The sequence below is a fragment of the Thunnus albacares genome, chromosome 17 (genome assembly GCF_914725855.1).
Source record: "Thunnus albacares chromosome 17, fThuAlb1.1, whole genome shotgun sequence".
NCBI classification, from domain to species: domain Eukaryota; kingdom Metazoa; phylum Chordata; class Actinopteri; order Scombriformes; family Scombridae; genus Thunnus; species Thunnus albacares.
Genome location: NC_058122.1, coordinates 22,320,407 through 22,347,351, shown reverse-complemented (window position 1 = coordinate 22,347,351; position 26,945 = coordinate 22,320,407). Strand labels below are relative to the sequence as shown.

Genomic DNA, 26,945 nt, shown 5'->3' with positions numbered 1-26,945 from the left:
TTGTCACAATAAGAAAATCTTGCAAGTGCTGTTTTCTCGATCTTGCAAGGCAGAGAGATATGTTTGGAGCTCACAAGGTGTTACAAGAATTTTTTCAGACAGAGAGATGATAAAAAGGGGAGGCGGGTGGGTGGAGCCAGGCCTGAGTAATCACTGGTGGACTCAAAAGGGTGAAGCGGAGGGGAAGTGGAAGAAATGAAAGATCGACAGTGGTGTGATAGTTTTGTAATCTTCCCATCCTCGGTTACCCCCCCACCCCCACCCCCACTCCTCCACCCCATCCATCTCCATCCTTCCCCCCACCCCACCCCATCCCACACCACACCCCCTGTTCCCAGGACACAAACTCCCTGCTGGTCTGCTTGACTATCTGTTCCTCCCTCTCACTTCTCTTCCTTCTTGGCCTCTTCCTTCTTCTCCTCTTCCTTCTTCTCCTCCTTCTTGGGCTCCTCTTTCTTCTTGTCGTCCTTCTTCTCTTCCTTCTTGGCATCGTCCTTCTTCTTATCATCCTTCTTCTTATCATCCTTCTTCTTGTCCTCTTTCTTGTCCTCCTTCTTGGGCTCTTCTTTCTTCTCCTCCTCGGGCATTGGCTCTGTGGTAAGGACCACTTTGCCAATGTTGTTCCTCTCCTGCATCTTTCTCATGGCATCGCCCACCTGGAGAAGAGACAGAAGAAGAGGAACAATTACATAAGGCAAGAAGAAAGAGTAAAGGGTGAAAGGAGGTGAAGGAAGGATTTTAAATACACCTGTCATTGAGAAAAATCCATTGAGGGTAGTTGAGCTAGTTTCTCCTCCACCAACGCATTTACACAGAAATACGTGCCCCCTTGCATCCTGTGCTTCTAATCTTCCTTTTCGATACCACATACTGGAAACACATTTTCCCAGGCTTGCAATCCTCAAATATCACTTTAATATGGTGTATGTGAGAAATTACATTTGTTTAGACGAGACTTTAATAATCTTTGAGGGGAAATGAGATTGTTGCAGCAGCAAACAGCAAAGAAAAAAAATGTGGAACAGAAGAATAAGAAAATAAATGGGGGGAATAACTTGTACTGCAAACAGATACTTCCAATATTAGAATTTATTAGATATAAATGTAATGAAATGTTATACTATTGTACGTAGGCAAGAAATACAGACATGAAGGAGAAAGAAACTTCTTTGAGGATAACTAAAGGTGCGAAAAACAAAACAAACAACAATGATAAGAAAAATGATTTCCTGTTCAGTGAATTATAGGGAGTAATATTGGTTCTAAGACTGCTGGTCAATTCTAGTAGGTGCTGCACTTTAATAATGACAAACTGTCATTCATATGTCATAATCTGTGTAAAGTGAAGTTGTGATGTTTTATTTCTTCTTTCATTGGTCGGGATCACCAATAAGATTAATAAAATGATGAATGTTCATTGTATTCACTCTTCTTGAATGGGGATGAACTGCTGCTATCAGATAGTGTTGTTATTGAAGGGCTGTGGAGGATTGTGCATTTCGTCCTGCATCTCCATACAATCACAATAGAAAAAGATCTCTTCATGGCCACTGTGGATAGGAGGAACAATTACAGCAACTAAAAACAGTTTCAATGTACATATGGGCATGTTAGTATTGTTTTAAAGGGGACATATTGTGTTTTTTTGTGATTTTCTATTATTTTTATACTGTCATCATGTCAAAGCCAAGGCTTATGATGATGATGAATAAAATTACAAGAATAAAAGTTAAAATAAGAACATAAAACATAAAAACAATAATAACATAAGCTACAAGATAAAGTTAACGTACAAACAAAACACAGGCAACAGGGTATCCCAAGAGAAACACACAAAAGAACAATCACTAGACATCTGAAGGTGAGACAAAGGCCAATGTGGAAAGGTGGTTGTTCAGTCGCTTTTTAAAAGCTTCTACAGCAACCACAGACTGTACGTCTAAAGGAAGAGAGTTCCATTGTGTTGGAGCCTCTGCTTCAAAGGTACGATCACCTTTTGTTTTCAATCGAGAACGAGGAACAGCCAGTAGGCTCTGGTCAGAAGACCTAAGTGACTTTCTGGTGATATAGGGATGGAGAAGGTCACAGATGTACTCAGGTGCCTGCCCATGCAGGGCTCTATAAATGAAAACAAGAACCTTAAAATGAATCCTAAACCTGATGGGAAGCCAATGTCAACATAAAATGGGTGTGATGTGAGTCATCCTGCTGGACCTGAATAGCAGCCTCGCAGCAGCGTTCTGGTCCATTTGTAGACAGTTCAGAGATGACTTGCTGTGACAGCTAAAAAAGGAATTACAATAGTCCAATGATATGATGATATGATACAATGATATGAAAGCAGGCAACCTTGGGAACTACACTGTCTGAAGCTATGATAAGAACCTCCGTCTTGTCTGTATTAAGCTATAAAATGTTGTTAGACATCCAGTCCTTAATGGCAGTCAGACACTTGTGGATATATCTCTAAATTTGCTAATGACATGACCTAAGGAAAGCATATATAAAGCAAATAAAATAGGACCCAAGACGGAACCTTGAGGCACACCACAGGAAAGAGCAGCAGTTTCAGACATGTAAGGAGGATATAGGAGGAGAACCGGTCCAGGTCATTTTTCTGTGATCCACAGTGTCAAAAAACTGTGCTAAGATCCAGCAGCACTGAAATGGAGCACTTGTCCATATCAGAAGACATCATTATGTCATTAAAGACTCTGAGAAGAGCGATTTCAGTGGATGCATGAACCTTCAGTTTGCTCTCAATGTTTTGTTTGCAAAGTTAACTCTACTTCCTCCTTGTGATGATGTCAGATCATTCGTGCATGCCCACAAACAGCTATCATTCTGAAGCCTTTGCTGCTAAGGTTGTTCACTCACATATTTTGGATCTGATTCGGGGGTCAAATCCTACTACTATTTGTGTACGTAGCCTCTAACTAATCAGAACAGAGTGGGCTCATCTTAAGGGAGTGCCTTAAAGAGACAGGAGCTAAAACAGCTTGTTTCAGACAGAGGCTGAACTGAGGGGCTGCATAAAGATCCAGTATAATAAAAATAAGTAGAGATCCAGAATAAAAATATAGACCTGGAAATGTGCATGATATGTTCCCTTTAAGATGGACTTGAAAAAATGTGAATCAGTCCTTTAAACGTGCTTGAAGACTTGTACAGCACTTATCGGATTAAAGCAGAGGTAACTTTAGAAGTGGCTAATCTGACATTCATCACCTTATGAAAACTGGTGCTGGATTTAACAAATCATCTTACTTTTGGGGACATGCAGTCTTGCACTGACAGCCAATCAACCAAACCCCTACCCAATAATGGATCGACCAACTTGGTCCCACTGACTGACAATCATAGCGATGAGGGGAGAATCCAAGCCAGACCAGCCCCACCCTTCTCTTGACCACCGCACTCTGTCCACTGTCTGTTCCTGTCTCCATCACTTTCCCCCTCCCTCCTTCCTCCAATCCCCCTATTTGTGTGAGGCAGGCAGACCACCTAACGACCAATGCCACGGCAACAGGGCCATCTCCTAGCAACGTAAAGCCTGGCTGAAACGTGGCCCCGACGACTCAGACACATGGGAAAGAGGAGGAGTGTGGGAGTTCGAAAGGGAGGAGGAGGAGGGGGGAGGACGAAGAGAGGGAGCAACTGGTGTCCTTCAGATGAGGAACACGCCTCGTTGAAACTGAAAAGGAGGGAGGGGTGAATCTGGGAATTATAAGAATCATCTTCAATGTGAATGAAAGTCACAGTGAGAGTGACTGAAGCTCGTTCGACGACTCCTCCCACTTCCACCCTTAACTCTCTCTGGCTCCCAGGCATCTCGGACTAGAGTGTGCTATTTGTAGCTATTTGTAGACATCCTCATGGGTATCAGTGCAGATGTAGATAACCACATGGGGGGAACAATACTAATTTAACAATATTGTCCCAGCATTTTTATTGATTATTGGAGCAAAAACAGAGAGTGACATTGGGGGAAGGGCTGTGATGGATGGGGTCAGGGCGTGGCATTTGTACTCCCCTCGTAATAATCAATCAACTATCTGATTAATTATTACCCAGCAGCTTTTTGTCTACTACAAGCAGCAGCATCAGTGTTTGCAGACATGCAACTTTACACACCAAATGGCTCCAAGTCAGACTGAGATGTACCCTGTTCTCTCCTCTGTTTCTCCACGCTTCTTCCATCTCTCTTTCTCATACATCAGGGCCCCTCCCTAAGACAGACGCACACACTGACTAAAGGATGTCACCATAGCAACAAGAGAGAAAAAGCAAAAAAGATACACTGTGAGGAGGGAGAAGGAGAGAATACAGCGAGAGGCAGAGAGACAGAGAGGGAGTCAATAACCTAAAGACAGAGAGAAAGAGTCTGATATAAAGAGAAGACAGATGGAGGGGCAGAGAAAGAGCGTCAGATGGCGGAGAAAGACAGCGGGTGTCTCTCTCTGGCCACACAGGCCAAAATACTGACCGGCTTCGACTTTGACAACAGAAGATGTCAGCCTCCGACTCCGTCTTTCTCTCTGTGTTTCTCACACTCTCTCTATTCATATCTGCGAGCAGTGTTAATTTTTTGTCACCAACAATCTGACTCTGTCTGGCTGATGGAGTTATGGTAAGAGAGACACAGTCCTTCTTGTGGACAAACTTCGCCTGTTGAATCCGAGCCACGCCCAGCTCCTGCATGTCTTTGTGCGAAACTCACACACACACACACACACACACACATACAGACCCACCTGGCATTGACATGCATTCTGGATGACTGGACTGTAAGCACACATAGCGTAAAAATTGATGTAATCCACACGTAGATGCACAAATGTCACAATGAATCATTCCAAACTCATGTCATCCAAACTGATGTGCTGGGGAATGCCCTCAGTCACATTAATAAATGTATCTGCAATCCACATACATTTATATACGCCTTTTAAATGGAAACACACCAAACATAAGCAGTTTACAGGTGATTATTAGAAAAAATATGAATGGTATGTCTGTGGCGTGAGAACTGGCAAGACACTATATGTAATGTCAGTTGTATATAAAGCTAGATGATAAAGATAAATTCTGTCATGGTATATGTACTTTGTGATATAGTAATTTACTCGAAATTCAATTGAAAATGTAGATAAGTTAACAAATGAGAACTTTTTTTTGGCTAATCCAGTGAATTAAATCATCCACTTCTGCCAAATAAACCAGGCCTTCTCACTTTATTTATGGGCATAATAGAGAATGTAATACATCCAGACATAAACTTCATATGAGACACACCTTAATTCCAGGTGTGAACAGATAAATACACACCTGCTCAAGGTGCCAAGTGGAGTCGATGCGGGGCTTGATCTTGCCCTGATTGTAGAGATCCAGGATGGTGTTCATGGCCTGGCTGAGGAGCTCCATCTCCCCGTCCAGGTAGCCCAGGTGGAAGCCGCACACCGACTTGTTCCCCTGGATCAGGCTGAGTGTGTGGATGGAGAACTGGTGGTACCAGTTCCTGGCCACAGCGAGCAGGTTCTTCTTCTGGCCCGCCAGCATATTAGCTGTACCTGATAGAAAAAGGAGGATGAAAGAAAGAACAGAAAGAAACTCAATCTCTACTTCCTGAAAGAGAAAGACAGTAGACAATGTGTGCAGGTATTTCTGTGTATCCAGTACATTTTTTAACCCCTGTGTATAATTGATTTACTGATTATGTGTTGTTTAGAAGTCTGGTTCATTTTCTATCGAATGATCTGCCCACACTCCCCGTTTCTTTCTTGATCTTTATTGCTCTGATTTTACCCACTTTGCCTTCATCTGATCATCATTTAGTCTCTGTAGTAAATCTCTTTTAGTGCTGAAGTCAATCTACAGAAAAATAATTAACAATGTTAATGTTAATAGTATTCATGAAGGAAAAACATCACCTTAGACTCTGCTGATTTTTCACCATTTTATGACATGTTATAAAATAATAAAAAGATTAATAATTTGGTGACATGTCAAATAAGCCGCCTTTCTTCAGTGGCAGTTCATGCTCCATTTATCTTGGCCTGTACACTCACACTCTCACCTACACCTTCCTTCCTGAAAACCTCTTTAGCACCTAAGCTCACACTGTCACCACATCCCCTTCCTATTCCCTCCTGCTGTGCCGGCTATGCCTCTCCCTGTCTCTGTCTCTCTCTCTCTCCCGGGGGAAATAGGGGACACAAAGCATGCTCTGAGAGAAGAGAGGGACCCAGCCTGCTACATTCAGACACATTCCAGGTTTCGTGTGGATAGAATGCCCATTGTTCCGCCATGCATACTTCTGATAAGCTGGAAGAGAAGCCGGCACGGAGGGACCGGGAGGGTGGGGTGGGGTTTGGGGGACGGTTTGTAAGGGTGAGAGAGGGTGAATGGGCGAGGGTGGGGGGGCACCATGCTGGGTGGTGGGTTTTTGTGCAACATGCAAAGGCAAGGCCCTGTTCTCCATGGATGCCGACCCCGCCCACTGTTGCATGCATGCTGGTTCCAGATTGGCATCGCAACAGAGCGAGTGTAAAGGCCTTCCCACGGATGACACACAGCACACTGAGGACATGGACCTCTACAGAGAGGTCGCACTGCCCACCGGGAAGCAGCTTTATTCTGCGGCAAGTGTGAAAACCCACAAATATTTTATGTACTGTTTTAATCTTCTTAATATTGCTCAGTTATATTCCAGGATCTCTGGGAATTTCTTGTGATTACTGCAATCCACGATTGACTGATACAAATTGCAGCTGCTGTTCCCAAAGGATTCCAAATATTTGTGTTATTTTGCCATAAATTGCTGTAAGTCTGCGGTAAAAAATTCTGAGTAAAGAGATTACTAATCATCATAATATGTAGCTATTGAGTTCCAGTAGGAGTAAAAGTTAGTTTAGATATAAATTTCATTCAATGGCTGCTATCTTGTGCAGGTAACTCACCGTGAAGTTGTCTTATAAGGTAATCTTTGTGCTTCCTACTATGCTGTGTTGTGCTGCCAACAAGCTTAAAAAACCACATGGCTGGTATTACATAAGAAATTGGGGTAACTTTAAAATGTTTTCATTGAGAGAAGCTTGGTTGTAGAAACACATTCAGCTTGTGGACATGAAGATTTTTTTGACTTTAGTTACACAAAGCTTGTGAAGGCTCATAAAAGTGAACGAAATCTGAAATCTAAATCTGATTGTTTTGTGTGCAAAACCGCAGTGGTTGTTGAAACTGAAAGTAAAAACAATTGCTCATGCGAAGAATATTATTTCTACTTACCATAGGTGATAAGTTTGCCCATAGGCTTAAGCAGGTTGTAGGCCTTATGGGTGTCTGATCCACCCAGAGGGTCCAGTACTATATCCAGCCCTGGAGCAGGAAAAGAGGAAAAGGGGACAGTTATCATTGGTGTGAATTCAGAGAGAGCAGCCTGCCAAATCTCCTCAGCAGCCCCCTCTGCATGCCAGAGTTCACTAGGAGTAGCGAATGTAGCCAAGTTGTGCCATGTTTACACGAGGAGGAACACATACATATGTCATGAAGAAGAGAGGAGGAGAGCGGGGTGAAATCCTTCCCCTTTCCCTTGTTTCATGTTTTTTCATTCTTGTCACTGATAAGACAAGAGAGATAAAATGTCTCTTCGTCATTGTCCATTCCATTCCTAGGCGGAGAGAATAACAAACCTCTGAGCAGACGGTAGAATATGGCAACCTAACTATGAAGGTTTCCCTGTGGCTTATTAATGTCTGGCTATATAGGCCCGGCCTTAATGATGTTCCTTTGTGCCAGAGGGGACTCCTCAAATTGGGCTACCCCTCCTTGCTCTGTTAAACTATGGTTCTATTGATTGTGGGAGGCTCACAGCGGGACTCTGCCTTGACCACAGCACAGATGAACTGACAGAGAGCCAAAGACAGAGGGAAAGGTAGCAAGCCGGGCTGCACATTGATCCAGGCTTCTAATTAGATACATTCTGTCTAAAGTGTCAGTTTTCGCTCTCCTCCTATCTGTCTCTGTAATGTCTGTCTGTCTCGCTCTGTGCTACAAAGAAGGGGGTCGGAGAGGGGACTATGAAATGAGTCTCAAGCATAATAGCATTCTCCATCCTGCTATGAACACAGCAGTAGGGCGAAAGAAGAATCGAGAACTGGACGATTGTTTAATTTTGCTGAGAAGCGGCGTGTTTCGTGCCCCTTTTAGCGAGCCCGGGGCCGCATCTACATAAAACTCTGAGGACACATTATTGATGTCAGCGAAAATCCAAACAGTCACTGCTTAGTGAAATGAGTTTGCTTGGTAGAGGAAATAATTCCCTACATGCTGTCAGTCTAGTGTACATGGCAGCCAGATCTGCTGAAAATTGTGTCATAAGAAAGAAAAAAAAAAAACAAAGCGAATGAAAATGTATCATCTCACTGTCTGCAGTTTGTTCAGCACTCATCAACAAAAGGCTGCAGTCCCACAGTATTGCTTTGTGCCAGTGAGACTAAATCGATCTTGACTCTTTGCCACAATCTCACTGAACAACATGCATATCACTGTAAACGCTGTTCTTAGAGTTTATTGATACATTGGGTCATTTATTTCACATAAAAACACTAAATTTAGAGCAGGTATTCCAGTGCAGATGGCCACGTTTCTCACCTTTTGGACTGATCTTGCGGACTTCCTCCACATAGTCCTTGGTACGATAGTCAATAGGATGTGTGACTCCACCCTGGCTGATGGTTTCATGCTTGCTGGCTGACGCTGTGCCAAACACGGTCACGTCCTTCACTGTATTGCACAGCTGAGTGGCTGCAATGCCCACACCACCTAGTAGAAGAGGAACAGGGTTAATATATAGCCAAGGTTTTGTGGAAAAACCGATGGACACTGATGCAAAGTCCAGAGACAAAGATTCAAATTCAAGGCAGCAAGATCTACATAAAACTCAGCTGAAAGGAACAGTCACTGAAAGCACCCAGGAATTCCTATTCCGCATGTATTTTCTACGGCAGGTAAATGAGATTTACATTATTTATTGTCCCGAACAAGTCATTCAATAACAGCGTGGCTGTGTTTTGCTCAGGGGTATGTAAAGAGCGTATTAAACACAATCACATTACCCCGCCTGGCCTGGGGAGAATAGACACCCACACACAGATGCACAAACACACACATCCAACTCTGGAGAAAGTAGCCATTGTAACTTGAATGACACATCTATGTTTTTTTTTAAATTTCCTTATCCAAGACAACCTTCCTAAAATTCCACAGGACATAAAATGTAGCTGAAGTATCCGGAAAGGAGAGCTGGATGACACTTTATCGCATGTGACATAAACACGGTTCCTTATGACTGTGCCAGCTGAAAACAAAATGTGCTACATTGTCCATGATAACTTTAAAAAAACAAAGTGCTGCGAGTCTCTGTGTGGTTCAGTAGATGTTACGGATATCTATGTTTGTGTTCACTGTATTCTAAAGTGTACATAGTTGTGGCAAATGCCTCAGCCAATGTTTGCTAAGGCAGGCAGAGCAAGGAGTAATAGGTTACTGATAAGCAGTGGCCTGTTTGAAATGGAGGCTGACTTGAGGACTTGAACTGAAAGGCATCCATAAAGGTCATTCATGCCTGACCAAATAAAGAGCATATCTTATCTGATAGCAGAGAATAAAGCAACACAAAGTAACACGTGTATTTAAATAACATCCATTCTTAATGGAATAGCTGAGCTGCCAGACTGCTGGTTAGGTTTGGATTAAATGAATGATATAATTATGTTTCACTCGCTTTCATACGCAACTAAAACCCAAACATTTATGCATATTGCATGCACACACCCTGTAACATAATCAGAAAGGCAGGAAGACAGGCACACATGCACGAGAGCGACTATGCAGGAACCAAAGAGGAAGATATTTTCTAATCTGGTGTTTTTCTGATTTTATCATGTGAGGTCAATTAAAGTCTTCTTCCTTTACAAACTGAGAACACACAAACACACACACACACACAAACACACACACACACACAGGAATTATGAAATGTTCAACAAGTTGTACACATATGCTACTTCTTCAGCCTATTTCGTGGCAACTCAATTCAACTAGAAGTACAATTATTTCGACATGTTAATTTATTTTAAGATGTCTGACCATGTGTATCTTCTGTCTATCACTGGACTGTAATATTTAGACATAAATGGAGAACATTGTGCATAAGATGACACTGATTCACCTTCATCTCAGCATAAAAAAATTCTTCTGAACCAGCGAACCAGTCAAAAAACAGTTCATCCGTTCATCAGTTCAAAAACAGCACAAACACAGGCCAAAAAATGGACTGAGATGTAATGATAAGATTAAGGCCAATTCAAATGATCCTGACCAGGAATCACTCAGCATGAGAATGAAAAAAGTTTAATTTCAAAGCTTCTTATTTCCAATTTCTAAAAGCCTTCCGGGTGCTTTTGTTGCAAAAATGGATCCCTAGATGAAAAAAAAAAACAACAAAAAAACACACCAGAAATATTTGAATACAAACCCTTCTTCAGCCTCAATTTCAGTATAAAGAGAAGTAAAAATCATTTCTGATTTGTGGCTCTCATCTTAGAGCTTGAATCCACTTGAATGCGTGTGAGTAAATAGACCACTCTGCATTACTATAATCACGCCTGCTGACACTAAGGGGGAGAATAACTGATGGGAAAACAAAATCGGGGCTGTTGCTGTTGGATGTGAGTGTTGTTTGCAGCTGCGTTGTAACAGCACCATCTCTCCTTGTCCTCAGCGAGAAACCAAGTTTGTGTTGCCAAGGAAACCTCGGCCAAATTGCCTGCAATGACTGAGCAAAGGGAGCCATTTTGTTTCATTGACTGCTCTTCCTTTGGGCATATAAGAGTCATTTGATGGCAATCACAAGTTTTTTTATTTGACAGACATACAGAACATATCTTCCTCTTAGTGGCCACTGGATTTCAGATAGCCAGCCACCTGTGAGTGTGTGTCAAGATATGTGAATGCTCAGGAACTGGAAAGGGCAGTACATTTATTTTATGCAGTTATACGTGATAAGAAATGTCTAGACATATTTTTACACATACAAACAAATGTGTGCCTGTTTGCCTTTGACACATGGGTCTAACACGAGCGCGTGAGCAACTGTGAATGTGGGGTTGAAGGTAAGATAGAAAAAACAAAAGTGAGAAATGTTGAATATGCATTGTCTGAGGTGAGGGTTGAAGAGCTGTTTTTACTAAATGGTTCTGCCACATAGTAGCAACCCTCTTAGAGATACAGGTGTGAGGAAGGATGATGCATCCATTAATCTTGCCTACTTACAGCCAGACACTCACATATTAATATTTAACTAATGCTGCTGTCATAAACACAGCGATTCCCCTTCTGTTTCTGCTTTATGAAGTCAGCGAGCGAAGGGAAAACAACCTCTGAAAAAAAAATCTGTTTTTATTCATTTGTTTTTTTCACTTAAAGAAACAAAGAGTCATTTCTCAATCACTTCTTAAATCATCACTTAGATGACAACAGAACAAAACAAATGCTTTTTATGTAATCCGATAGCTTTGTTTCTTAAAAATATGGTTGTGTAAAAATGTACTTCCAGTCGAAAAAAGAAATTGTGGCTAGGGAAGGAAGAAGGTACCTGCTCCCGAATCCACTGAGAACAAACTCCTGATCTCACATCACAAGACTCCCGCGCTGTGCCAAGAACCTCTTACCACACACCACCTCACTTCAGAAATACACACACACACACACACATCCATATGTATAGAGATTAGAAAGGAGAGAGTAGTGGGGTTGCAGCCTTGAAAAGTCCTGAATGGCTGGTGGTATCTGCTAATCTTCACAAATATGCACCGAGATTGAAACATTAACCTTTCATTCACCCGGCGCTTTAATCTTCATTACTTTCTTGGTTTTCTTGATTTATAGTTTCTCTCTTGGAAAATGGGGTAAGTAGAGAGTGTGATTTAACACCATCCACAAACACTTAACCGTTGCTCGGGAAGAGATGGCAGCTTAAGCAAATTCTTGCTGCTAATTGCATTTGTTCTCCTCGAGATTCAGTTGAATTGTTTACATTTGGAAAGTAGGAAAAGTCAAAAAAACCATCCACCTATCTATTTTGTTTTTCTCTCCCAGGCGAATCCCTGCACACACAGTAGGGTTTTGTCTTTCCCTGAATCCTTACATACTCGCATTTTGGCACAAATTGCACTTGGCTTCCATAACATGACTGTTAGGAGCGAAGAGGAATTTTCTCCAAAACACTGTGGAATCCAGACTGACACTGAAGGCCACTGTTATTGCTCCACACCCAGAGCTCAACAGCAGGGATGAGTGGGGACATCAGAAATGTTTTTCAGATTTATAAAAAAAAAAATGTAATGGAATGGATACCACTTCTGCCTCGTCTTGCTTATCCTGTCTCGCAATTTGCTTTCAAGCTACGTTCTCACAGACAGTTCGTGTTGCTTGTGTAAATAAAAATGATTTCACATCATGAGCCAGGCTATGAGCTCAGGTGTCAGTCAGGGGACGGCTACCGTCAGATGACTGTTCCCTTGTCTCGGAGCTCTGTGTGATTTCTGCATTTTTCCTCCACATTTCCTCAAGGACTCTTTCTTAACCTATCATTAGCTCGTGGTAGTAGTGGCTGACAAAGAATGAAATGCAAATACGGACTTTCGAATCTCCCTTTCCCAAACTCCCTGTGGCTTCGTTACAACATCAACAAACTGGACCAAATAAACGAACATTTCATTGCTACGTCCTGCAGCTACATAACCGAGTTCAGATATGAGTCCCGTCACAGTGATAGTTTGTGGCTGGGTGTTTGTGAACATGTACTCTTGAGGTATTACTCTGCATTATGTAACAATGGTGTTTTTCTAGGATGACTGTGTGTGTGTATGTGTGTGTGTGTGAGTGTGTACTGTGGGCTTGGAGAGTGATTTAATGTGCTCTCTCTGATGGCGAATTTCTCTCTGTGCAGCGTAGAGGAAGCCCATTTTTAGTTACTGGGTGAGTGAATTAAGAAAACATCCTTTTCTGGTGTGTGAAGGCGACCCCTGTGATTTCCTGAGTAGGGATTGTCACACTGTTAACTAACACAAACACGTCCACAAACACAGACACACACACATACACATTGTATATATAAATAAACACAAAACATATGTATTTCTAACATTCACCACTTTCTTTCCTGCCTTAAACCTGGCTACAAAAGGAAACACAAGCTTGTGCACACTCACAGTATGCTGTTATTCTGTACCACACACACACACACACACACACACACACAAACACAGGTGTCTTGACACAAGTTTCACATACACCTGCCACTATATGTGGTGGTTAGGGTGAGAGTGGATGGGGTCATTTGTCAACGGCTGCAGCGATGAGTGCACGAGCAAGCGATGTGATTGGCGGGTTAGGTTGGAGGTTGCCCTGGTTTCCCTTTCCTATCAGTGCAGCTGATCTGCCGCCGGCGATGCCAGGCCTGGGGAACACAGAGACGGTTCAACCACGCAGCCCAGACTCCCGCTTAGTGGTCAGACTGAATTAGCATTCTCTAAACTAGGGTAAGACCTTCCGAGCAGACAGACAGAGGAGAAGAGAGGAAACCATTTTCAAGGCACAGACTTGTATCATGGCTCCCAGGAACAATGGATCTATAAAAGTAAAAGATGTAAGTACACATGAGCTAAGGCTGGTAAATAATGAATGACTATAATAATCTTGGAAAGAGTCCTGGGAGAAATAGGATACATAGAAATAGAAAAACTTTATTCCTTTCCTTATAGCTTATAAGGAAAGAAATAAATAGTTTCTTGCAATCGTTGTATTTCCAGAATATTTTTTGCTTCTCATTTTTCAATTCCATCTGCAATCAGGTGTGCACTGAGGGCTCATACGCCTACGGCCCTCTTGCCCCGCAGGTCTGACAGCAGTTATCAGGATCTACATCAGGATGGAGCTCTCGTTCACCAAACCCCAACAGATCCAGCCACCTGTTCCACTTACCTTAAGCATATACAGAACACTTCGAACAACAATACACTTCTCTAAGATTGTGGTACTGAGGCGTTTAAAGCAAGAAATTCACCTTCCCTGTCAGACTCGGCTAATAGAGTTGTTCAAGTGCTCATGTTCTGCATAGACAATGTTAGATGATTGACAGCTGGAGCAATTACAAAGCTTAAATGTGCAAGAACTTCTGCTGGTTGAATCATCTGAACAAAAGATGAGCAACTGTGCAAGAAAACACCTGGGTTTTTTTAAAAACTTAGAGACACAAGAGAAGAAAGCGAGAGGTCAACTAACTTCCAAGGAGCATTTAAGAGTTTTTAAAATTCATCTTTTTTACACCGGTAATGGTGAGTTGAAGCTGAAGATTGTGCTTTGTAGAAACCTGATAATACATTCAGCAGTTACATTCAGCAAACCTGAGAATCAATTTAGTTAACCTGTATGTTCTGGATCAATTTTAGATCAATTTGGCATCTATTGTCTGGTGTTTTGCTCCGAATTGCAACAAACCAAGCATCCTGAATTTGCTACAGTTCTGATTCATACTGTAAACTGCCTTGATTGCAGTATTTAGAGACATTATGAACATGATTTCTGAGTCCCTCATCACAATTTTGAGGAATATTATTAAAAGAAAGCTTTCAAAAGAGATGTACACCGGTAAAAAAAAAAATATTCCAGAACCTGCGGCTCAACTCTATATTACCATTAACAGGGATTAACCCCTCCACTGGGACTACTGTCACCCATCACTCTCAAGGTTGTGTTGCGCTCATTTGCAGCAGCTGGCAGCCTCTCACATCAAATATTTCCAGATACTCCTTAGTGTAACCTGGTGTAACTCTATCCGATACACAGACACTCCTCCAAGAAGCAGCTGCAAAAGTGTGGAAGCCACCATATTGGCTGGTTGGGAAAATAAAAGATTTAATAACGGTCTGCTTAAAAAGCACCGAGGATGGGTGGAATCTAACGCACGAACCTTAAACACACTTCTGTGGAGCTTTATGACTGGTGATTGATAACATATGCTATCTAGTAGACCAAAAGCACCTTAAGGGGCTATTAGGGAGAAAGTTTTTATATAGTATGAGAAGCTCCGGTTGGAATTAAACCATAAATTTTGGCAGCGTTGGTGTCAAAATGTCACAAAGTCTTGACATGCAAGAGGAGGTGATTGAGACCCTGAAGCATAATCATCAGATAAATAGATGACACAGGCACCTGCATCACCAATTAATTCATATTACGCATTCTGCATCTGCAACAAAATGCGTGACACTTGACATTGGCCCGCAGTCACTCGAGAGCTCATAAATAAAACAGAGGTGGACGTCATCGTTGGAAGCAGAAGAACCCCAAATGTATGCAGGAATGTGCAGTGTGGGTGTGGTAGCGGGGTGGCTGGCCATGGTTCATAAACATTAGGACCAGTTCAGGGAGAGGTCAGAGGAAAGGCTGTTGGCCGGGCACAGTGGAAGCCCCACGAGATACATCTAAATGTCGCTAAAATCCCCCCGCCCAAGCCCTCTGGGGAAAACAAAAGGGGAAACGTGCGCACGTTCCCCGATGACAAGGAATCGAGCACGGATATGGCGAGGTCATGCAGAGGGAGCGGAGGTTACGGAGGGCCGGAGGGGGAGGAGGAGAACGGAGGATGCAGATGTGCGGTGCGCTGGAGAAGAGAGGCACGATGGGAGGAAATACAACAAGCTATTGTTTAGTAGATAGAGGACAGGAGCGGACCCACGAGAGAGGCAGCTGAGGACTATTCACCAGAGTTTACTTACACACACACACACAGACACACACACACAGACATGCATGACTGACTGATGGAGTCACAGCACCAGTCAGACTTTTTGCACTGATCATCTGATCTTGACGGGTAAAGGTCATCACACTTTTAAGGAAATTGTGTATTTTAGGCTGAGCTCCTGATGAGTTTTTGTGACATTACTTGTAAACATGGTGGGGATGCAAGTGCCCAGAGGACGGATACCCATCATCCTTCTTTAAAGGCAACAGGTTCTACAGGTTTTTTGCTACAGAAATATTTGAGAACAGCTGGAAAAGTTATATTGTACTTTCTACAGATTTACACTTTTCCTGAAACTCTAAATATTTACTGTGTGTTGTAATACATTATATTGTTAGTCTATTTCTCAATATTGTTGTATTACAGCTACTCTACCAACTGTTGGTCATGGAAACTGGATCTCCTACTGAGTTTGCGCCCTTTTTTAACATGTTCAATATGTTTTTGTGAAGTTTCTTGTTACCTAAATTGAGGGTCTAAGGACAGAAAGTGTCTGTGTTGTTCAGATTGTTAATCCCTCTGAGTCACACTTGTGATTTTTGGCAACAAATTGACTCGACTCTCTGTTTCTGTTTTATCACATCGAGAGAAAAAAACGTTACAGCACCATTTATTCATGACAAGGACACAAGATTAGGTACAACTCTGCACATATTGACAGGAATTTCAATACCTGTTGCAGCTGCTGATATTATAAGAATATTATTACATTTTCTAATCAATGACTGATTGAAAATGTATCTATTTAACTGCAAGTTCCAGGGGATTTGGAGGCAGAGTAATCTAAAACTAATTGAAAGGGGGCTGATTGTTTTCTTAAAGTGATTAAATTCAGTGGATTACACCCTTATTATGAGAATAAACAGGACAACCATGAGACAGGTCAACTGAAGATGAACCCTTCAAGCGTTTATGGGAAAGATGTGCTGATGAAAGGATTGACGACAGTAGAAGAAGAAAAATGGCTCCTCAAACACAGTCTATGGTTGCTGTGATAAAACAAAGTGGTTGATCTATGAGCTTCCAATAAAAATCACACAGGTGTAAATTATGCCTCGCTGTATCCTGGTGAAAAATTGTCTTTTGTACCACCACTGCTTCTCAAAAGCTCACTATTTTATCTTTGCACAACATAAACTGATCTAGGAGGAATGCAGTGTTGTGCAGGCATGTCTGATACATAAGCTCACTGCTGTTTCTGTGGATGTAGGATCATACGCAATCATCGGTTGCAATGTCTTGTGAGAGTCTGATGACGTGAAGCCATTTAACCACACACTTAATAAAACGTGTGGTTAAACGGGGAGTTCACTGAGGCTGTGGGCAGGCTTGAGTAGTAACAGAGTACTTGTTAATTGCTGTTTCATAATCCAAATACAAAGCACACACTGCATAAATGTGATACTTAGAATTTATTTTGACTTTAAATACTAGTGAAAAAGATCTTGGAAAACTTTTAAAGAGAAACAAGGAAATTTAAATGGTGGCAAGAGTGGTGGTATCCACATCTTCATGAGACGCATGACCACAAATAAATGACATCTGAAAGTAACTGCATCTGATCATCTAATCATTACTGAGGTTGGATGATGCCTTAGACCAGTGAATTTAAACTAGGGGGATCAGGATCCCCCCCCAAGGGTCGCAAGATAACTCTGAGGAGTCACAAGATGATTAATGGGATTGGAAAGAAGAAAAAACATATTTATACAGCACAAATAGATATCTTTTTTCTTTTGACATATCAGAAAGTTTTTGCCTCTCAGATCTCTAAAAAATTATCATATTCTGATCTGCTCACAACTCAGACACACCAGAGATGCACTGCATCGAAGGGTTGCAGGTAAACAGCTTCATTTTAAGTGGAGAATGCTTAAAATGAAGCAAAAAGAGGAACCACGCCCTTAGATTACATTACTGCAGGGCTGCAACTAATGCTTATTTTTAGTATCAACTAATCTGTCGGTTATTTTTATTTTTATGGTTTGGTCTTTAAAATGTCAGAAAATAGTGAAAAATCTGTTTTACAATTTCCCAGAGCCCGAGATGACATTTTTAAATTGCTTACAAAACCTAGATATTCAATTTATAAACATACAAAACATAGAAGAGCAGCCAATCTTCCCATTTTAGAAGCTGATTGATCGACTAACTGATTATTAAAATGATGAAAATTAAATTGATGAAATGACTAATAGATCAACTAATAATTACTGATTACAATATTGCTAAAATAACTAGTTCCAGTAGTTGGATACATTAAGTAAGTAATCCGAAAGCCTGGCTACAATTCCCTTCATAATAATAAAAAAATATCAGATTTGAGAAGACAACAGAAGGCACAGACACACACACAATCACAATCTCTCTGTTTCTCTCTCTCTCAGGCCCTGTCACAGCAGATATCTTTGATCCCTCTAATCAGAGAACATCAGGAACAATTTTTGACAGGCACAGGGGTAGGACCCCCCGCTGAAACGCAGCTTCCATCACCACGTGAGCCGTGCAGCTCCACAGCGAAGGGAGATGGTGTTAAGAAGAAGGGTGTGTACATCTCACAGACTGGTTAACACCTCTTTCACAAAAGGTACTACTATCATATGCACTGCTACAACAAAAAATATTACAACAATGCTTTAAAATTCACAATAGAGCAGTGTGAAGCATACAGTATGATTTACACATGCAAAGAATGACAGAGCGCAGTGAAGCAGACTGTTAAGCAAATGTTTTTGTTGTAGCTTCAGTAATGTGCTTTTACAATACTGATGTCCGGACAGCTGGCGAGTCGAGACTGGCAGCCTGCCCTGAGAAACCAGAGACGCCGCCTCGACGAAACCAGCGGGGAAAAGTGTCTAACGCTGCACTTCCACTGCATTCCTCCTATAGCAAACTGCACAGAAAACCTCTGGCAGTATGTGTTTCACAGGCATGAGTGACATCAGCTGGATGAAAACACTTGGGATTCCTCTGTAGACCACCAATCCCACAACTATGAGCCTGTTTGCTGCCATTCAGCCCTAGGGGGAAGCTACACAGTTTAACAATAATCTTACAGATTCATTCATTTCCTTTGTCATTGTGTTAATGCCAAGGGATACATCCACCTGGGCGGGCAGTCTCCCCAGAGCTCTTTTTTTTTGTCTCGCAGAGAGAAAAACATGCTCAGGTTTCATTGTGGGCTCACTTCTCTTAGCCATCTACCATACAGCCACGTACTGTCCCGAATGCTGTGGAATCCCTTTTCTGACTCCCTCTGCACAGAAAAAGTGGGAATGACAGGAATAGTGAGAGCTATGCAGATATAGTAAGAGAGAAAAGAGGGAGAGAACAATTTCTTTTGGCTAATGCACTTGCATTCTCTCCAGCTGGCCTGATTATGTAAACACAGCAAAAATCAAATGCTCTCAGGCTCTGTGCATTACACCCCAAAACAGGTGCTTTTACTCCCTCAATCCCCATCCTTCTCCCACCCACTCATTCTAAACTTTGACCTCACAGTCCAGGTGGCAGGTGCTCCAGTATTAGCCCAGTGCAAAACGCTCATTTGTATGAGTAATGTGTCATACAATTGAACAGTGGGACCTTCTCCAACGGCCATAATTCATAAAGAAATACATAAACAGGAGGTACAGAAAAGGAAGAAGTCTGGTACTGTAAACATTCAACGCCATAATTCAATTTTTTTTGCTGAAACTTCAGAGGATTGCAAAATTATAGCAGAGCATTTTTCAGGCTGGTGGTATAACACTGTATTCATTTGTGTGGTTGCTAACAATCGTTGGGCTGACAAGTACTGAGATGAAACTGATTAAATGTGGTTACCAGTTACAACATAAAGTCATAGAGAATCTTTGAGTCACTGACAGTTATTCACAGCTACATTACAACAAGGTTTATTCTAGTTTGTGGATGAATTATTAATTCATTTATAATGAATTCAACCATCATTTGAAAATAACGCGGGCCCTAAGGAGTTTACGTGTGCCCCATGCGCATGTGTCTACGTTATTCTTTCCTAGCTTCGTACCTGCAGCAGCGTGGACGAGGACACTCTGGTTGGGCCGCAGGTTGCCGAAGTCAAACAGCATCATGTAGGCGGTGATGTAGTTGACAGGGAGGGCTGCTGCCTCCTCAAAGCTCATGCCATCTGGGATGAGGAAGGTGTGGGCTGCCGGTACCACCGCCACCTCCTGCCACAGCCCAAAGCGGTTCAGCACCATCACCTTATCACCGACCTGGAACAGAAAGCAAAGGAAGAGACGGGTTAAGAGGAGGGTAAAGCAAAGGACTCTCAATCTGTACACGTCAAGATTATGCCTCAAATTCACTGGAAAAGTGGTGAGATATGGAGCTGTTTCAGATTTCCTCTTCTAAAAAACAGTTGAGATTTACGAGGATGACATTTAACGAAATCTGGAAATATTACTAACAGCCAAAGCTAAAATGTTGCTCTCTAAAACTATTTATTTTAGGGAGAAAGAGCTTTCAGGCCAATACCACAAACTACTTCATTAATACTAAAGCTCAATTCTACAATATTTTAACTGATGAATCAGGTTTTTGAGTGTCAACAGGATCCACTGGCAATCCACTGCTAGACCCTGAGGTGATCTGGTACGTCCTGCTATCTGCAGCCTCACAGGCTCTTGGCTCAGCGGGAATGATGTGAGCCGTGTAGCAGGCATGGTAAGAGCGTGGTTTATTGCTCTGCTCACAACAACGGCAGACATGCAAACATGTAGCCACCTCGGCCGCCAAGCCTCCAAGAGTTTGCTCTGCAAAGAGAGAGCGCGAGCAAACAAGGAGAGCGCCAAACCACAGCAGGGTAAGAGTAGTAACTGATGGAGGTAAATAATATAACGAAGCAAGAACGGAATCAGGACGGAAAAGGAAGCGGATCATTTTATTGCTAAACAGGGAAGGAGCTTTGGGAATGCAAAGTATATTAATTGTTTCCTGATTTGTAATGCCAGTGGCTTGCAGTGATTAGCTGTTTGCATGCGGACAAATAAAGCTGTAGTTTGTTTTTTGTCTTTTGTTACAGTACATGTAGTATATGATAAATAAAATGTTTAAGATTTTCGGCATTTAACGAGCTTCATCACCATCTTTTTGTCCTCCCAACCTATCCTTATCAAAGCAGGATCCTCCGATTCACAACTGTCTCTTTCCAGAAGGAAGACCCTCGATGTAAACCCACCCCCGCCCCCCCGCCCAGCATCCCACCACCAAATCAGGGGAGCCCACTCGAGGGACACAGGAAACAGAGACGACTGCAGCATTATAACTCTCTTCCTGTTTTCTTCCTCCCCCTTATCCACCCCTCTCGACACAGCTCTCCCTCCCACCCCGTTTCCATTCCCCTCACTTTTTCTCTTCCCTTCTTTCTGTTTCACTTCCTGACTCCTTTTCCGCTTACAACTTTAGAGCGTCTTCCTTCCCCTTCTCCAGTCCTCCACCCCCCCCCCTCCTCGTCTCATCCTGTCTGCGTCTTGGTCTCGCCGCCTTCTTCGACGCCCTCTCTTTCATCCCTATTTCTTCATCCTCGACTGTCTCTTTCTGTCTATACCTCATCTGACCGCCATCCTCTTTCTCTTTTCCCTTGTGAGAAATGTCCTGTATCCCCTCTTCCTCATCAGCGAGACAGGACAATGGGGCCCATCTTCTCCCCTGGCTTCTCTCCACTCATCAGAGTCCCTGCCAGATTCTTCCCCATGGCTGAGCATAAGACAAGCTCTCTCCTCCTGGGAACAAACCCTCTCCACCCGGGCCTCTCTAATGGTCTGGAGGGAGCCATGCGCCTCGCTGTCTATCCACTCCAATTAGAGAGATCTCCCTCTCTCTTTCTCTTTTCATACCCGCATCTTTCTGTCTGAGGCTGAGTCATTTGGTGTATTTTCAAACTATACTTTCACTTTTCCACCGTGGGCTACTTCTTCTTCCTTTCCTTTGTTATTCATGCTGACTCGCTTTCTCCAATCTCCACCCTGCCCCCCCTACTTTTTAAATTTTTTTTTTTTTTAACTCTTATAGTCTTCAAACTCATCAGCTTTGCTTGTTTAATTGGGGGTACAGTGTTGCACGAATCGATAGATGGAGGAGTTCAGGCCTTTTACAGGAAACACAAACATGACTCATACATTGCTTTTGAGCGCATCTGCAGCTATTCTTCTGTGCCCACATAAAGCATGTGAGTTACTGTCAGTCACACAGAAGCTGGGTAGGAACACTCAAGGCCGAGCGAGCGAGCCTTGTGACACTTCTGTTACAACATCTTCACAGTGTGACAAACAAACACACACACACACACACACACATATAAACAGGCGCTTCTTGAATTTCCTTTTCTCAGCCTTCATGCCACTGCATCAAATGTAGTCACAGTCGGGGTCAGCAGTGCGGGGGCGCTGAACAAAGAAACTTCCAGTTAACTGTATATGAATGGACTTAATCAGATGGTGATTCAATTTTGGGGTATGCGGGCCTCCAAGTCAGCTGCTTCGTAGCTTGCAGCTTTGATGATCTCAGCAAAAAATTATCAGGGGTAAAAAAAAAAAAGAAAAAGGAGGAATGAAATTTCTCATACAGTGTTCCTGAGTCAGGTTGAGACAAAAAGATGAAGGTTAAATGTAACACCCACTCATCTCGTATATATCTGCTGTAAATGCAATTAAAAGGAAACATGATATCTCCCCAGTGTTACTGTACGTGTTATTGTGCTATATCACAGTTTCGGTGATGTTACGATAAAGGCCACACCCTGCTTACATACAGCAAGATCTGTCTCGAGAGAGCCTACATGCTGCTTTTTGCACTTGACTGCACCTCTGATTATGCAAATCACCATCTAAAATATTCTTCATCATGTTTTTTCAGCTTGATTAATATGAGCGGCCTCGGTGCAACTCTACACTTTCAATCTCAGAAATGTTGAGGATTTATCAAGGAAAACCCACACAAGACAGACTCGAGGGGAAAAAAAAAAAAAAAACAACTAACAAAACAGAGACATCTGATATTCTTTTAATTCATCAGCAGCTCGCGGCCAACTGTCAACAGGCCATGAAAAATATAAACACTAAATTTTGCGAGCATGACGAAAAAAGGACAAATAGGATGGAAGAGCGAGACAGGGAGGAAGAGATAGAAGCCCTGAAAGATAAATTAGTATAAGAGAAGAAGAAGAGAGGAGAGACGTGATTCACTGAGTGTCAGGATTCGATCAATGGAGGAAGAATCAAGAGATTACACAAAAGAAGGAGAGATAGATAGAGGGAGGGAAGGAGGGATGGAGGAAATACCAGACTGACAATGTGGGCCAGAGGGAGGTAATTGAGAACATATGGGTCAGATCCTACCAAAACTCACCGAGGGAGAGCATGAAGAATTTTTTTTTTTTTTTTTTTTTTTTTTTTTTAAAGCAGGTCTGGAGACAAAAGTGCTGATTCTTGGTGTCAGGGGATGAGTGTGATATTTCCCCTCTTCCCTCGCTTACTCACTGTTACACTTTCCCCTGCACTCCTTCTTAGGTCATTTCGGGTGAGGGCACTGTAGTATGACTTCACTCTGCTTTTATTGTCTCTTCAAGGGGATGCAGCGGTTATGGAAATACAATATGCGGCATGCGGAGGATAATGAATACAGTACATATAAAGACATTAGAGCCAGCAAGTATCAAAACAATGCACAGGGGGGCAGGAGGGGGGGGGGGGGCACAACAATGGTGCAAGTGCAGCATTTATCAACTTTGAAAATGTAAAAGTTTAACTACACTTATACCTAAGGCTGGACATTTTTCAATACTTGTGCCAATTCAATACCTGATTTCAGTCCCTAAACAACATTATTCAATAAAAACATGTTTTTCTCATTAAATAAAAGAAGCCAAAGTTCTAAAATGTCCTTCTCATATCTGTGTGGGAAAGCAGCAGGCACTTACATTGTAGAACATGAAATTCAACACTCGATTGAAATGTCGGAAAACATTAAATAAAAATCAATCACACTTTACTCAGCCACTGATGTTTATGTTGCATTATCTAATTAAATGCCATGAATGTGTTCATGGTTGTGCCCACGCTCTATGTGTAGAAAACACACATCAGACACACCCATTACTGTAGTCTTTGTGTGCATATATGCCTGTGTGTATGTGTGTGTGTGTGTGTGTGTGTGTGTGTGTGTGTGTGTGTGTGTGTGTGTGTGTGTGTGTGTGTGTGTGTGTGTGGAGAGAGGGGTGCAACAGAGAAAGATAGGCAGACAGATAGAACTGCAGTGAGTGATGAGCCACCCAAAAAATTCTGTGCCATCAGGGTCAGCACATTCCCTCTCAGTTAGCTGCCAAAAGATCTCAGAGATCTCCATCCATTAGGAAGATTGGCTCTTAATTCTATAAGGGCTGGGAGGGGGAGATGTGGGAGCGCGAGGTCTTGATGACAAGTGTGTTTGCGCATGTGTGTGCGCGTGTAGTGTCTGACCTTTAAATCCAATTTACATTACTGACAGTGTGGAAAGAAGCTATAAAGTATTTTATAAGCATAAGGCTCGTGCCCCTGTATCATGTCTGGCTGCTGTTGGCTGACCCATCACCAATCATATTCCTATTAGTCTGAATAGATGCACCCATCCATATGGATTCACACTTGACAGACACATGTGCCACTCCCATCCAGATGCACTGATTCTGCACTTGCACCACGCATGTGATTAGCATGGTGTTATCCAGAGATATTAACTGGCCGATGTGAGAAAATGTAGTGCTCTTACAACAAACAGCAGTGACTCATCACTGGCCGGTGTGTAACATTTTGGCTTTGTAGTTTAATTGCCTTACAAAGGCGTTACCGTGGTGATGCCATGCAGCCAGGAGACAGACGTATAGGCCTGTGACTCATCATGCCATGTAAGAAAGCGACATAAATCTCTCTCGATCATATCAACGTCTATTGGTTGAACATCAAAGAAAACTCTATAAGTGCTTTTTTGGGGGGGCATTATGATTGTTAAATTGACTTGGCTTCTTTGTCTGAGAGAGCGCGGGCTTGAACTTTAATTCTGACATGTTGATGGCTGTGAGTATTATTTTGTGAACACAGCAGAGGCGATACGCGATCTGGTGACAAAGAGGGCGAGTGGTCCCATTTCTCACACCACGCTGTCTGTTGCGTCGCGCCTCGCCCTAGTCTGTGCGCCACCGCTCCCGGTAACAAAAGGCGTCGGTGACTCCGGTCTCCGCCACCGGTGTCAAGTCAGCCATATTAATGACTGTGCACTGCATCTTCCTATAGCCTCCAAAATAAAGTGCCTCATTAATAAACATTTTTTGAGAGTTAAGTGTTGGAACAGAAGTGTCGTTTTATGGTTTTTCATACAAAAGACGTTATTTTTATAGTTGCAATCAGAGGTATAAGCAGACTGTGTTCACCTTATGATTTATATATGGCAGTATTGTGCACATCTATAGGCCATGTTATAATTGATCATTTTGCCATCCTCATAATTCCACATTTAATTTGTATCTATTATCTATACTGTGCATGTTTTGTATGTTTTCATATATTCTTAACTTCTTTTGTCTCGGTAAAAAAAAAGGACAAAAGAAACTCTCAGGTGAATTACCAAAGCTATAATTTTGAAGGAACGTCAGTCTCATTTCCGGTCTTGTCGTCGATCTCTCTGGGTGGCTTTACGCAGCTCTCCGCGCCTTGGCGCACATCGAAGCGCAGTGAAGTAAAGCGTAGGTGCAGCCAAGCTGGAAAGCATCCCACGGATTTGCACGTGTTTATTCAGACTTAAGCCTTACAAAACACATGAACAGTGAATCCATCTCCACCCCAGCAGCTACTGTGTCGCGCACTTGCTCGCTTGAAGTTGCGCAAAGGCAACGCAATTTGAAAACCAGGGGGAGACATGAGGGGCGACGCCTGCTGCTGCTCTCATTGTACTCAACTCGTGCACTTTACACACTTTAGTTTTCTTCTACATACATAAAATACCACACGAACACACAAACGGGCTTCTTTGCACTTTGAGACAACAAGTGCTGTCTCCTTTCTACGCACCAGTGAATTAATAGATGAACACCCATTACAGATCAAACATAAACTATAGGGGTTTTTGTCATTATTATTATCGAGTTAATTACCTTCTGATAGCTTAGAGGCATGAAATTCATTAAACCGTGAAACTGTTAAATACAATGTAAAGCACTACCACACAGAGCAGCGAGCAAGCGTGACACGCCCATGTCCAGATGTAGCTGTTCGGCTCCAAAATGAAGCGAGACATATATATTCATCACTTAAACAATAAAGCACACACTTAAAATGAGACTTCAATTGGTAAGAGAAAGCTGAGAAGCATGTGTGCTTACTTTTCTGTCTGTCACTTCTTCTCCTACAGCCTCCACCACCCCGGAGCACTCCATCCCGGGGGTGACCGGCGGGGACGGCAGCCGGTCGTACAGCCCCTGCCGGGCCATCAAGTCGGCGAAGTTCAGCCCGCAAGCCTTGACCCGCACCATGATCTCGCCAGCCTTGAGCGCCGGCTTGCCCTTCTTCACCTGCAGCTTGACTTTATCATAGCCCCCGTAGCCGGTGAGCACCAGTGCGCGGTAGGTGAACGCCTCCTCTTCGGGGACCTTTTCGGTGGTCGCCGCGGGGGTAGCCGCTGCCTCGGCGGCGCCTGAGGCGGGTGCGGGCTCAGTCTCGGTTTTGGGTTCCTCGTTGGGTTTGGTCTCCTGCTTCTGGTCCACGGCGTTTTGCTGCTGGGCAGGTGCGTCCTCTCCAGACATTGTGCAGGGAGCGTTGGCTGTGAGACAGTGATGAAAATGACTTTTCACTTCTTGCGCTTTTAGTGCCGTGGACGGGCTTCTTTGTTTTGCTGCAAGTGCCTGGCAAAGAAGAGAAAATGTGAGATTCAGAGCTTCTTTTTCAGCAGTCTTGCATGCACACAAACCCCGACAAAGTGGGCTGATTAGTGGCCAGTGGCTGTCAACGCCGCGCTCTGACAGAGAGTGCGAGTGGGACGAGACAGAGGCAGGCTGGAAAACACGGAGAGCTGATGAAACCCA

The 26,945-nt window shown here is 42.8% G+C and overlaps 1 protein-coding gene across 1 annotated transcript; it reads right to left on the bottom strand.

Annotated features, from left to right (window-relative positions):
- Positions 1-304: 304 nt before the first annotated feature.
- On the bottom strand, positions 305-26,945 carry vat1 (vesicle amine transport 1). The gene is made up of 6 exons (XM_044331934.1): positions 26,247-26,945; positions 19,902-20,109; positions 8,653-8,823; positions 7,288-7,377; positions 5,329-5,570; positions 305-656 (listed from the first exon to the last, which is right to left on the bottom strand). The coding sequence occupies exons 1-6, from the start codon at positions 26,664-26,666 to the stop codon at positions 384-386; spliced, it is 1,404 nt and encodes a 467-aa protein (XP_044187869.1). The 5' UTR covers positions 26,667-26,945; the 3' UTR covers positions 305-383.